Raw genomic sequence first — 14,688 nt, 5'->3', positions numbered from 1 at the left:
AACACATCAACAGGGCCATGTGTAATTTTATTGATGATGGATTGGTAAGCAAGATGAGCTTTGAAACATAGGAGGTCAATGGTTTTCATCTCATTGTTGTAGATGGATGTGCCATTCCTTGCAAACGGAAGGTGAGAAAGCTTGGTATTACCTTAAGGAAGCACAAAATACGTAAGGACTTCTGTGTGGTTAACTTGTGAGAAACAAATATGGTTTAAGGTGTGCAATGGCTACGCTTCTTTGGGAAATTTCCTCAAAACTACCAATCAATGGAACTCAAGTTTAAATAAAACAAGGAGGTAGTGTTTAGAGGAATTTTTGATGGTACACCCTGGAATGTCATTGCCAAGAGGATGGAGGGATCTTTTCCTAAGGACTGAATTGCATGGACTTTCAACTGCCTCATCAACTCATCAGAATTGACTCCTAAAAGAGACTCATATCCAACAGACATTTATGTCATTCTAAAGCAACAAAGTAAGGTCTTCAATCATATACTTTCGAGGCTTCCACCAAAATGTGGATTTCAGCATATTATAGAGTTGGAGATAGGGGCTAAGCCTATCATTACTACCTCTTATAAACATCTGCAAATGCACAAAGAAGACATAGAAAAGGCAATCAAGGAATTGTTAGTAATAGGGCACATTAGATCAACTCTAGTCCATTTTTATCTTTAGTAGTCTTGGTGAAGAAAACATATGGAACGATAAGGATGTGTGTTGGTTATATAACACTGAAGAAGAGAACTATTAAGACTAGGTATACGATTCTTCAAGTTGATGAACTAAGATGAACTCCATGGATCAGTGTATTTTTCTAAAATTGACTTGAGATTCGCTTATCATCAAATTTGAGTCTTTGAAGATGTACCCAAAACAGCTTTCTGTTGTCATTACAGACACTTGGAATTCCGAGTTGTGCCATTTAATCTCACCAATGCTCTTGTCAGTTTTAAGTCATGCATGAATCACATATTTAGTAAGGAGCTCTGGAAATTTGTTTGTATTTTTTGATGATATCTTGATTTATAGCAAGAAATGGGAGGAACATTCGAGACACCTGGATGAGGTACTTGGGATTTTGGAGCAGTAATTCTTGTATCGTAAAGAATCCAAATGTTAGTTTGGGTTGACTAAAATTCTGTACTTAGGACATGTTATTTCCATATTTGTGGTCAAGGAGTTCAAGTGGATCGGCAAAAGATCCAAGCCATCATGAAAGTTCAGAAAACACCACCTAGTAGAGGCTCTAGAATCAAAAAAATCTGAGATCATCAAACAATAGTAGTAGGATCTGAGGCCCAAAAAGATGAATTAAGAGGGAGAAAAAGGGTAAACCTGTATCTCCCATTATTTCAACACATGTCTCAATCTTATACGAAATGCAGTCCTAGTAAGTTAATAACAATGATGATGATGATTGCCGCACCATTAAAGGCAGAAAATATAGTTGAAATTAAACAAGAGGAAGATGGAGAATTTTTGTAACTTGTTACTATGGCAGCCCAAAAAACAGAGCTCAACATCCCCGTTGCTAAACAATACTTTCCAGATATCATACAAACTGTTAGGGATATAAATGGTTAGCTGATCACATAGGGTACTTATATATAATTCTTTCATCACTTAAGACAAGACCTTGATGACCTTGTACATGATATGACAATAAAACTGACGAAAAGGAAGAAGACAATCCAATACAATAGGTGCTATTGTTGATACATGGGATCACAGTCACAATACCATTCAAATACTAATGTATTGTTTACCACAATTGGCTTGAACACAACCAACACAACCACCAAAACAAATGTAGCAGTTGAGTGAGGAGTGGGATGTAGTACCATTGGTAAAAGATGATGCTCCCAAAATAATCATAGAGCTAGGGGATATGGTTCTCCGAAATGCCTTAATTGATATGGGTCTCAGGCACAAATACCTTACTAGAGAAAGGGTGGAAAAACATAAAAGAAAATTTTAGAATTCCCCAAACGTCTCAGTTGATGGGGGGTATCTGTGGTGAATATTTTACTACAATCATAACTAATATATGCAGGCTTTAGAATTTTCTCAGCAGATCAAGAAAGAACTGCTCCGCTAGTTATCTTAATTGAAAAAGGAGGTGGAAACCCGTTACATATGTGCTAGTCCAACAAACAATATTGTATATGATTTTCTATCCACACATATCTTCTGGCATTTCTCTCCTTTTTTGATGAAACCTAAAAAGTCACTCAAATGAGTCACTCTTGCATGATAAATTCAATCCAACAGGAGATGGAACTACGTGCTTTGTATCTTTTTTTTGCTTTTCTGGGGACAACTGGTGTGGAAGCCTCTAAATTGGGTTGTCATATTTGGCAGGTGCAAAGACAGCATGGGATTTACTTTGTGAAGAAAAGACTGTGAAACACATTATTACGTCCTGTGCGGATTTAGATTTGATTTTGGGTGGGGGCATTAATTGCAAGGAAGTTACTGAAGTTGGTAAGAGTAACCATATTTTGCTCAAGTTCTTTTTCTACTCTCTTATTAATGTTCTCTATCTTAACTAAATAGTATTTAAATTTGAATGAATGGAAGCAATCAAGCAAATAATCAAGATTCCATTAGAAAGTGTTTGAGGAAATTTGTCTCACGTATTTAGTAATGATTTAGAATGTAATGAATTTGAGAAGGCATTTTAAAATTACCTTAAACCTCATTATTTGAACTTCTTTTATCCTTGATAGGTGGTGTACCAGGTATTGGCAAAACACAGCTTGGGTACTAAATCATGTTCCTTTGAACTACAAAATCCTTGCTATCTGAAATTTTCTGTATCAATGTTGGTTCCATGGCCATATGCAATGCTGATGATAACGCTTGCAGGATTCAACTTGCAATCAATGTGCAGATTCCTAAAGTGTATGGTGGGCTTGGTGGGCAAGCAGTGTACATTGGTAATTTTCTGGTTGATTTCCAATGAAGTCATTTGTGTTTGTGCATAGCATATATGTTGGACTTCATTCTAAAATTGTGGAAACATAAACTAATTCTTAATGAGTTTGGTGTATGACAGACACAGAAGGGAGCTTTATGGTTGAGCGTGTTATTCAGATCGCAGAAGCATGCATACAGAGACTAAAAGGCATGTCTTGCTCTAATGTAAGGAAGGAAGAAGAAGATCATAGAAAACTACATGTTGATGACTTCTTGTCGAACATCTTCTATTTTCGTGTTTGCAACTACACTGAACAAATTGCTGCAGTAAATCACATGGATAAGTTTGTCGAAGAACATAAAGAGGTAAAAATGCACTCAGTATAAGCTCCAAGCTGAAACCATCCTTAACTGCATAGTTGGAAAATGAAGACTAGTTTTTTATTGCCACTGCACAGCTATTAACACAAGTAATTAAGAATGACATTGATTTTGGACTTTGTATCTTAAGTTAAGGTTAGTTGACTATCATCTTCTTGTGGTGTATTAAGTGTTGAGTGCCAAAGAATTACCTAACCATTATAGTTATTCAATTGTAAGTTTTCTTGAAAGTTGGTGATTTTAAATTTAAATGATCTTTGAGTGTTGAGCAAGGTACTCAGAAACTTGGCTGTTGGTTTTGTGCAACCTTATTTGAACTACTTACACTGTCAACCGTTTTGGGTTTTGAGTATTGAGGATAATGGGTTTAGAAGTCATCTAAGCTTACACAGGTACTTATAGAAGAGTGCATGAGATGGTGGGTTCCAACTACTTGATGAGGACCAGATGCACTCCATAGATTTATAGTTTTCTTCATGTCCACCATTTTAATTAGTCCCTTGATACAATAATTCATAATGTATGTGGAATAAATCCTTTTAATACTACATAGCCTAAATGGTGTTTTATCTGTTAGAAGTACGGTTGCCATTGCACCAAAAGATCGACTTGTTAATGCCCGATACAACCACTAGACTTCTAGAATCCATAGGAGGCGGTTAAGTCATGTCACAAACCCGAGCGCTGCGCTGCACAACACAAGGAGACCAAGGGCATACAACTTGCAACAATCCCCCTGCGCAAGTGAGGGGGTTTGAACTTGTGACCCAGGCTCTGATATCACTTGTTATAAGCATGGTTGCCGTTACACCAAAAGATCGACCTATTAATGCCTAATACAACCACTAGACTTATAGAATCCACAGGAGGCGGTTAAGCCATGTCACAAACCCGAGCGTTGCATTGCACAATACAAGGAGACCAAGGGCGCACACCTTGCAACATTATCAACTATTTGCTATGCCATGTAACACCCACTATAACAAGGCTTAGATGCCGAATTACTTTCTTTGGAATCTTAACTAATAGCTCTTGACCATACAACTTCTTTGAATTGGACAACCATATTATTTTTCACAATTTTTTCTACAAAGTGGTTTTAAAGCAACTCTTGATAATAGGTTTTTTGGTTGGGAATTATTGAGATATGAATTTGATAGTTAACGTGACAGAGATGATGGTTTTTTAATTGTTGGGGTTAGGATTGTGTATACTTTAAGTGAGGAACAATGGGGAAGTTAGTATTTTATTTTTTGAATATAGGCTTTATGAATATAATTGGAAGCATACTGCCTCTAGTATAGTGTTCGTGTTATGATCTCTTGAGTATGTGCTTGCATTAAGACTTATTGTGATGCATGATTAACAAAAGATGCATGATTAGAAATCATCACACTGTTGTGACGTCTTCACACATCGCCCCAGTGCAAATGGGGACCCCCACTTTTTCGCTTTCTAGGTTAGTTGTCTTAGCTTAGCCATTGGTGGTTGTCGAGTCTTTGCTATTAGCCTTTTATTTGTAGTTGCTCAGGAGCTGATCAAGTCTCTTTTTAGGATGAAGTGAGGTACAACACTTTCTTTGCCCTCCAAAGCTTCGAACCTACCTTCCAGCATTACAAGTGGATGCCCAAACCCGATCGCTTCCCTTCCATCTTTCCATCATTCATCCCTTCCATCTCCCTTCTCCCTTCCTTCCCTCTCACCCCACTACCTACTTTTATTCCAACCCTTATATCTCCCAGATTTCATTTACCATACCTTCTAACCTACCCCCTTCTTATCCTCCATGTACCTTTCATACCCCCATCCCTTAACCTCCTTCTACTTCCTAACTTCCCTTCCCTAGACACCTCATACCCTCCATTCCCTACATTTTCTAACCTATACCTCACACTCATTAACCTACCCATCCATTACCCACACTCCCTTACCACCCTATCCCCTACACCTATCCTATCCTAACCCACCTTCTTTTCCTTAGCCTAACTTGTTGGCATTGAAGTTGTCATTGATGTCAACATGTGTGCATGCAGGGCTGATGAAGTTACAGAAGAGTGCAATTGATGCCATTGATGTTAACTAGGCAGGTCAACTTGCAGGCTGCAGGCTAAGTAGAAGAGTTGATGGATCAGATTGTTGAAGATAGAGATCACATAGATCAGGTTGATGAATTGTTGCAGACTCCCACAATGCCATATGATGAGTTCTTGTTGGATGTCCTGAAGCTGGAGTTTTGAAAACAATATATTATGTATATCGGCAAGACCTCACTATGTTATACCGATCACATTATGGTTTGATAAATATGCATCACAAGTCGGATCGGGATAGCTAAGCCGATCAAACGTTGTGTAGGTGAAGTGGTCGTATTGGAATAGCTCGGCCGATACCAAGTCATGTGGAGGAAAGTGCTATCAGCATAAGTCATGCCGATGTCGGGTCGAAGGGTGATATCGGGATAGCAATACCGATCACAGAGTTTGTGCTACACATCAGGATAACTGACAAAGGCAGAGTAATGTTTTTGAGTAATACCGATAGAGTTATCTACCCCGATATCAGTATATCGGGATAGCTATGCCAAATAACAAAGCGAGCTACACATCAGAATAGCAGATAAAGGCGGAGTAGCATTTTCGTGTAATACTGATAGAACAAACTGTTCCGATATCACTATATCGGTATAGCTCGGTCGAAACAGTAACTTGGAGTACCTATCGGAATAACTCACAAAGGCGGTATAGCAATTTTGTGTAACACCGATAGAGTAAACTAATCTGATATCATTGTATCAGAATAGTTATGCCGACAAGAAGACCAAGGGCGCCTATCAGAGTAACTATTCAAGGCAGAATGACTAATCACCACTATGCTGATAGACCAAACTATTCCGACTTTTTGCTTGTAAGAATACCCTATGCCAATGTGGACACCATCGGATCACATACAGGATCGGGATAGCTATTCCGTTAGAGGAGAACGAAGAGAAGACTTCCTAGTACGTCATCGGTATAACATATGCCGATTTGTTAAAGGACTGTGGATATGCGTTTTTGGAGTAACCATGCTGATGCAAGTTCAAGTTGAGTCATCGGAATAAGGTTGTTTTGACGGGATAGAGTCCAAATGTTAATCCGATAGTGCTCACTATTCCGATAGTTTGTCACTATGGAGTTGTGATTTCGGAATAGTGATGCCGATGAAGTTTGTCATTGTGGAGTTGTGAGTTCGAAATACCTATGTCGATGTACCCTGTCACCACGAAGTTGTGCTTGCGGGATGCCTATGCTGATGAAGGGTAAACAGACAAAATGTCATCGGAGTAACTTGTTCTGTCGTTTTGACAAGTTTTTTCTTATGCCGATAGATGTGGTCATCCCGATGAATGTTTGTTTGGCTTGAAGTCTACCAATCGGGGTAACCTATGCCGATATGGTCAGTCAACATGGAGAATATGGCTCGGTATAACCTATGGCAATAGCAGAAATCAAGGTGAGTTTTTCCATCAGTGTAACCAATGTCGACGAAAGGAACAAAAGACATCGCAAGGTGATCGGGATAAGTTGTGAAGGCGGAATAGAGACAAAGTGTTAACTTGATAGTTAAAACTATACCGATGGAGCCTTGAGAAATCGACATCGGGATTGCTATGGCGATAAGGGAAATCGAAAGGGAGTTTCTTATCAAAACAACTCATGCCTACAGAAGAAACCAAAGGCATCAATTGGTCGTCGGGATAAGGTTTGAAGGTGGAATAGAGGCTAGATGTCAACCCAACAGTTAAAGCTATTCTGAGAGAGCTTCAAGGAGATGTATCGGAATGAGTCAATCCGATATGAGTAACATGGAAACAAAGTGAATCGCCATAGGTGTTTTTAGTCAACCCGATGTGCTTGCAGAGCATGCCTCCAGGTAATCCGATAGTCCACATCAGCCTTGACCAAATCTGACCAGATGACGTGGCATGTACGGAACAAATTAGAGGACGCCTATCGAAAAGATGAAAGGGTATTATTGCCGACAGAATTGAAACTCGTGATCAACCTTGTAGTCATGTTTGTGAGTTGATAGACTCAGAGGTCCACAAGGATGCTGATTGGGACTGACAGAGTGACTTGGACGAAGAAAGTGAAGACATGTGGCTTCCAGAGGTCATAGAACAAATTTGATTTCCACAAGTCGGTGACTATGGATTTCAGTAAGGTAGTTGTTCGATAAAATCAATGCAGAGGTCGACAATAGGATGGTGAAGACATTAATGGAGGATCTGTTGCAAACAAGTTGAAGGGCTCGAGGTGATCGACAGAGTTAGGACCAAATCTGTAAGGCAGATTTAGATTGCTAAAAATAGCAACTTATTACAACAAACATCCTAGAAATCACAGAAGAGTTATTTAGTGCAGATTCGATCTGCTACAAACCAGATCTCAGAGAGATAGAATGAATCAATTTTTAAATTGCAAATTTGGAGGGAAATCTTGCAGATACAGGCTGATCGAATGGAGAGGCATTTGATGAGATTTGACAACAGTAGTTGAGGCAGCTGAGCTTGCAGAGTCACGAGGACAAGTTGGCAGGGCAGTGTGAACATAGGGTAGAGGTGTATGATGATGTGGCGCGTGGAACTGCCACAATGAAGGCCGAGATCAATGGCTCAAGAAAAAGTTGGTGATGTATACTGACTGACTGTTTGTGTAGGTGTGAATAGAGAATGCAATTGTGAAGAGTAGAGTAGTGCAGTGAATGTGATATGACAGGGGTTGTTGGCTTGTTGTGAGTGAACTATGAAAAGTTGATGTGAAGTTAGATACTGCATGTAAGAAAAAGAGAAGATGTAGCAGTACTAGATTAAGTGTAGAGTAGTCTAAGAAGAGGGAGAAGTAGAGATCAAAGATAGAGAGGAGCGATCAGAGTGCAAAGAGCCTAGACATCTAGAGGCAACATGAGATAGAGCCAAGGCAGAGAGGCAGTGAGGGAAAAAGCACAATGAAGAGAACAGAGCATAGAACAAAGCAAAGAACAGACAGATAGCAGACAATAGAAAATAGAGCTGAGATAGAGACTTAATGTTAGAGAGAAGATAAGAGTTCAATCTATCTCAAGAGCAAAATCTTTTTGAGTTGCAAAATCTAATTTGCAACAAGGTATTTCAACTGTATTCAATATATTTATTGTAATCAATTGAGTGGGTGCTCAGATTAGGGGTTGGTGCCCTAAATGTTGTAACTTGTTTTACCTGTGAGGTTGGATTGGAGCAGGGGACTCCAACAACATTTCTCACCGAGGTTTTTCCCCACCGTGGGTTTTCCTCGTATATACTTGTGTTATGTGATGTGCTCTTATGTGTGTGCGCGCTCATGTGTTAGTATCTTTGCTCATGGTTTGTGAATAAAGTTATTGCTGCTTAGATCTTTAGGGAGAAAAAGGTTTTATTGAGGACCACTGATTCCTCCCCCTCTCAGCGGTCCATTGTGTTCCAACATAACCCCCATCCCATCCTAGCCTACCCCTTATGCCTCCCACTCCAATTTACTCCCAACATATCTTAACTCCCTTCATTACCTCTTATACCTCCCACATCCTCCATCTACCTTACCCCCATGGTATATCTTACCCTTCCCTACATCCCACGCATCCATATCCTTTATGTCTCCCATTCCCCCAATATCCTCCACTTCCCTTCTTTACGTGGCACTTTTCCTTACCACTCTTCACTTCACCTCACATTCTTCTCCCTCTCTACCACATCATTGCTTGGGGCCCACCAAAACTTTGGAATCAAGAATTTTTTTTGAAGGCATTTAAAAAAAAACAGTATCCACCTCACCATTTCTTTTGACCCCTAATAGCCCCAGCACATGCCACGATCAAACATAAGGCAAGGTGTGGCTCTAAGGAGATAGAAAGCTGGCCTTGGAAGTAAAGATGTGTCACATAAATAAAACATAGAGATTTAAATTCAAATAAGGTAAAATCAGACATAAAAGGGGTCCTATCAAGCATTAAGCCAGTATAGTGTTGCAAACCTAAACAAAGGTAAATTTCTGCCAAATCGGATCATAAAAAAAAGAGAGAGAAGAAGTAAATGATAATACAAAGATGCAAATTCAGGGCAAGTGTGATGAGGATTAAAGGTCAAACAAGGGAAATCAGATTTGAAATTTATTTCCAGATTTGAGAAAACATTGTTCTCTTTCTAGTATCTTGATCAAATTATGTTTGTTTTCTAGGTTTAAGGGAAGCAGTAGGATGCAGGGAGCATGGAACAGAGGAGATCAATCAAGAATTCAAGTTTCACATTCAATATAGGGAGAGCGAAGAACTCAGAAATGCAAATTTTACCAAGAAAGAGTGGTGGATATCCATACAATTCAATCACAGATTCAGCTCGGTTCAGATCTAAGTAAAGATCATGTGTGAATTCATATCATATAGGTTGAATCTATACAATGGGATCAACTTTCAAAGAAGAAAAAGATCCAAATTAGAAGTTGTAGTGTCCTAAAATTGCGACACTTGCAATTTTGACTCCATTTGGGTCTTCACGATGGCGATGCAACACGGAACCTGAATGTAGACCCCGAAACTTGTTCATGACATCAAAAACTGCATTTTTCAGCACCCTGGCCTGATCCCTCCTTGCACCCTGCTGTCCCTGGAGGTGGGACCATGGCGCCTAGCGCCCTGGTCCTTCAGGACCATGGCGCCCAGCGCCCTGGTCCCTGGCCCTATTTTGGGCCCGGTCTCTTATGGGGCTTCGGGTCTTTAAGTTTGCAAATTGGAAAATAACATTTCCTGGTCGGCCTAAGGTCGGGAAAATCAGTCTATCAGCCCTAATTGACAAGTATATAAACTACATTTCCTCTCCCATTTTGGTAAGAGATGGACAAAGGCGGAAACGATATTCAAACATTCAAGCATTCAAGCATTCAAGCATTCCTTCAAGCAATTGATCATTCTAAGTCTCCATTCAAGGCTTAGTGTTGCATTCAAGACAAGGATTCAACCATTGAAGAGGAGATCACATACAACATACAACATACTACATACATTACACCTTCGCATGTTGCAGGTACGCGGCTGTAATTGAAGATCTGGAATCCTTGTGCAGAGACGAACAGATCCACCTTCGTTTCGCGGATTTTTCGGAGGACCGTGTGCACGCCGGGCGCCATCGTCCCGTCAACTTCCGCTCAAATTTGCAGAACAACACTGTCTCGACATCTCATATCCCTATCTCTGTTTATAAGCGAATCTTTCCTACTTTACATGCATTCCTAGTTCAATCTTGCTATCTACATTTCTTTACAAAAGAGGGTATCCTTGATATCTTAACCCTTGAAACTCATATAGAATCCAATCTTGCATTGCGTGGGATTGGATCTTGTGGGTTTCAACCCCTCTTTTGAATGTAAAGTCTCTCCTAAGTGAAAACCATCAACCCTAGTGACCCTCCCTTCTCTCTCCTTGGAGTTGGGGAGGGGAGAACGACTAGGGTTCGATTTTTCCGCTTTACATTTTGGTGAACCCGATGTGAACATCCTCATTCTGATTATTCATGGTTAGATCTGAAAATTTTGTTTCCATTTCCATGTTTGATCTTTTGCAAATTTTAGAGGCTAATTGCATAAAAACCCTAAAATTTTCTTTTTAAGTAATTAAACTTGTGAAATGTTTCATTGTTAATGCTTGTTTCAGATCTACCCTTGTATTGCAAATTGTCAATTCATATTTGTGCTTTAATTTTGAAAATTAAGTGGTTAAGTGTCAAAACCCTAATTTTTAAAACCTCCTTGATTCAACCTTTGACTGATAATTTCACTGATCAAAACACCTCCAAATCGGCTGTAACTTTGGATTCCGCAATAAAATCACAATATCTTTCATCCCTGAAAATTTGGAAAAAAGTTGCAAGGATCGTGTGCACCCCGAGCGCCATCATCCCCGACATTTTTTCCGAAATTTCGGGAGCTAGATCTTACTGTATTTTTCTGCTCAAATCCAGAATTTTGGCTGATTTTATCAATTTTAACACCTTCAAAATTAAAGTCAAAGTTGGTCTAGTGATTGCTTGGATTAAGGCTTCTAATCATTCAAAAATTGTTGAAATTGAAATCTGTATCAAAATTGTGTTTCTTACAGTCCTAAATCTGAAAAGTGTGTTGGCATTCATTCGAAATTTCAGTGCTTTATTCAAATTTGTGCAGTTTGTGACTTTTGAAATTAAGTGTTTAATTGCAACAACTTTGATTTCCACTTTCCAAATTCGAAATTTGCATGAAATCGAGTCAACTTGCATTGCTTTTAGTATTCCCTCTAAAATCATAAAATTCAAAATTTCAGTTTCCCTCTCTTTTTCAAAATTCAAAATTTGCATTTTTCAACAATCTTGGTAGGGTTCAATTTTGAGATTGCAACTTTAATTTGGCCTATCTACAGATCGTAAAATCACTCAATTTTTTCAGATTAGCTTTAAAATCATCATAACTTTCATCCCTGAAAATTTCGAAAAAAAGTTGCGAGGACCGTGTGCACTCCGTTCGCCACGGTCTCGGACATTTTTTCCGAAATTTCGGGAGATTGTCCTGATTATATTTAACAGCTTAAATCTAGGAGATTGGCTGATTTTATTGAAATTTGCTACCTCTAAAATTCAAAATCTTCTCTCTCTCTTTAGTGCATGAGTTTTACGACAATAAGCCCTACTTACACTATTCCCGTTAGACGAAGCCTTAGAATTAAGTCTTTCCAAGGTTTAATTACTGAGGAGATGGAACCTAATTTGAATGGCCTTTTTAACGAGGACATGGGTAATTCCTCCAATCCTCTTAATGATGGAGAAGCTCTCCATGAGGTTTCTGTAGAACAACTTTCAAAATTGGATAACCAATTTGATGATTTTCGACAATGGATGTCTCAAGAATACCCTGATAGTGAAGCTCTTTCCTTAATTGAGGGTCTAAAACGTATGGTTCAAAGTGATAAGAATGGAATTGATATTTTGCGTGGTATTGCACACATTGTGGATTCGAATGTGATGCCTATGAAGAGTTGTGCCGAAACTTTAGGTTATACACAACCTCCTACTCAAGTTAATCATTCTATTCCTTTGACAACTCCTATTGCTAGTATACCTACTTTTACATCAAACATAATGACTACTTCAACACAAGACATTCCTCCTATGATCACCAGTCATGGGGGCAATCCTTCCTCTTCAATCAATCCAACTTCTTCATTCATTCCTTCAATGAGTGTCCCTATTATATCTCCACAAATGAACATGACGCAAGGGGGCAATTCATTTAACCATTCCATTCCTCCTTGTAGTGTTCCTCCCTTCCAATCATCTCCTATGACTAACTATCATAGTGTCCCACCACCTTACTCTCTACCTTCTTTCAATAACATAACACCTCCATCACAATCTAACACGTCTAATATGAACTCTTCGACTGAAGCGACCATTAACAATCTTGCACAAACTGTCTCTTCTTTACAGCAACAAATTGCCTCTATGAATCAATCTAAGTTTAGTGTGCCCACATTTGATGTTGCGAGCCCACTTTCTCTTGACATTGTTCGAGCTATCCCCCCTAAACATGTTGAAATTCCACATTTGGAGCTTTATAATGGTAAGGGTGATCCTCTAACACATGTTAAGACCTTTCAAACAATATGTACTGATTTTGCTTATGACCAAAGGTTGCTTGCAAAACTGTTTACTAGAACATTAAGAGATAAAGCCCTACAATGGTATTGCTCGTTGCCTTCCTATTCTATTACTTCTTTCGAACAACTTGCAAATGCTTTTATTCAACAATTTCAAAACAATATAAGTCCTAAAGTTACTTTGATTGATTTAATGCATTGTAAACAAGGTGTTAAAGAAAAAGTGACTGATTTCATTGGTAGATATAAACATTTGTATGCTCAAATTTCCTTTCCAGTGCCTGACAATGATATTCAAAGAATCTTTATTTCTAATTTACAAAAAGATATTAGAGAAAAACTTCTGTTTTCTGAGTTTACTTCTTTCCAACAGTTGTGCGCAACTCTTCACAATTATCAACTGACTGTGAGTCAAATGGAACAAGCAAATCCTATGGCTCCGGGTGATAAGGGTGATAGTAGTCAACAACCATTTGGAAAGTTTAAACCGAACAGAGAGTCCATTAAATTCAATGAAAACATCATCAACAACAATGTGAATGCAGCATCAGGTGTGCCTCCTATTTCTAAGTTTTTCAAAACAGAAAGAAAGTTTACTCCTTTGAATGAATCATTGCATAGTATTATGAATAAGTTATTGGAACAAAATGTGCTTACTCTTCCTCCTATAAGGCAAATAGATCCTGCAAAGATTAATTCACCCTATTTTGATAACAAATCTTTTTGTCAATTTCATCGTCATCCTGGGCATGATACTGAAAAATGTTTTGCTTTAAAAGGTAAAATTCAAGATTTGATTGATAATAATACTATCTCTGTGTCTGGTGTGAATGATAAAGGCAACACATCTGTAGCTCCTCCTAACCAAAATCTTCAGATTTTTACTGATCCATTACCTTGTCATACCTCTAATGCGATTGATACTACTGATTCTTCTGTCTCACCTGATGATCTTGTGTCTATGACTCCGAATGTGATTAACTTTGTAGAGCAACAGAAAATCCCTAAAGAACCTTCCATCACATTTGATTCCAGTGAAACTATCAGGGCACCTGATGGTCCTTTATATATAGTTGCAAAACTCAAGAATACACCTTGCCGTGGAGTGCTTATTGATCCTTCTTGTATGGTTAATGTCATTACTGAAGAATTTCTTTTTACTTTGCAATTGAATCAAGTGATCTATTATGAAACAAATGTGGTTGTGAAATTATTTGATGCATTTTTTTCTCCTGCAATTGGTTCTATTACATTACCTATTGAAGTTCATAACAAATCCCTTGATGTGGACTTTACTATTATTCCATCATCCGAACAATTTCGTGTGAAGCTAGGCTATCCTTGGCTATCTTCCATGAAAGCTATTGCTTCTCCTATTCACAAGTGCTTGAAATTTCCCCATAATGGTGAAGTTGTTACTATCAATCATAGTCTCTTTAAACCAGCTGAAAGAACTTCTAGCGTTCCTATTGATTACTTTTGGCCTAAACAATTTCAATCTCTTCCTCCGCGAAGTGATCATCTTTTTAAATCTTATCAAAAGTGGAAAAAAGATATGATCCTATCTCTAAGCGAACCTAGAACACCCAAACTTGATATTCCTATCGTTCTTGAGAAGGAAGTTCTTCCTTTGAAAGATAAAACTAATGTCTTTCCTCAAGAAGATTCCCAACCCATCCCTATGGATGTGACTATGCCTATGATTAATAAA

The 14,688-nt window shown here is 38.5% G+C and overlaps 1 protein-coding gene across 2 annotated transcripts in view; it reads left to right on the top strand.

Moving 5' to 3' along the window:
* The window catches only part of LOC131062195 (DNA repair protein RAD51 homolog 3), a 205,242-nt gene that overhangs the window by 82,305 nt on the left and 108,249 nt on the right, over positions 1–14,688 (top strand). For both annotated transcript variants that reach the window (XM_057995885.2, XM_057995886.2), the window contains exons 3-6: positions 2,367–2,489; positions 2,735–2,768; positions 2,874–2,944; positions 3,064–3,290. In XM_057995885.2, coding sequence (XP_057851868.2) covers positions 2,367–2,489; positions 2,735–2,768; positions 2,874–2,944; positions 3,064–3,290 — 455 coding nt within the window. The remainder of the gene's footprint in view (positions 1–2,366; positions 2,490–2,734; positions 2,769–2,873; positions 2,945–3,063; positions 3,291–14,688) is intronic.

The sequence above is a fragment of the Cryptomeria japonica genome, chromosome 5 (genome assembly GCF_030272615.1).
Source record: "Cryptomeria japonica chromosome 5, Sugi_1.0, whole genome shotgun sequence".
Lineage (NCBI taxonomy): Eukaryota > Viridiplantae > Streptophyta > Pinopsida > Cupressales > Cupressaceae > Cryptomeria > Cryptomeria japonica.
The sequence above is the reverse complement of the archived record's forward strand: the minus strand, read 5'-3'. Positions and strand labels throughout refer to the sequence as shown.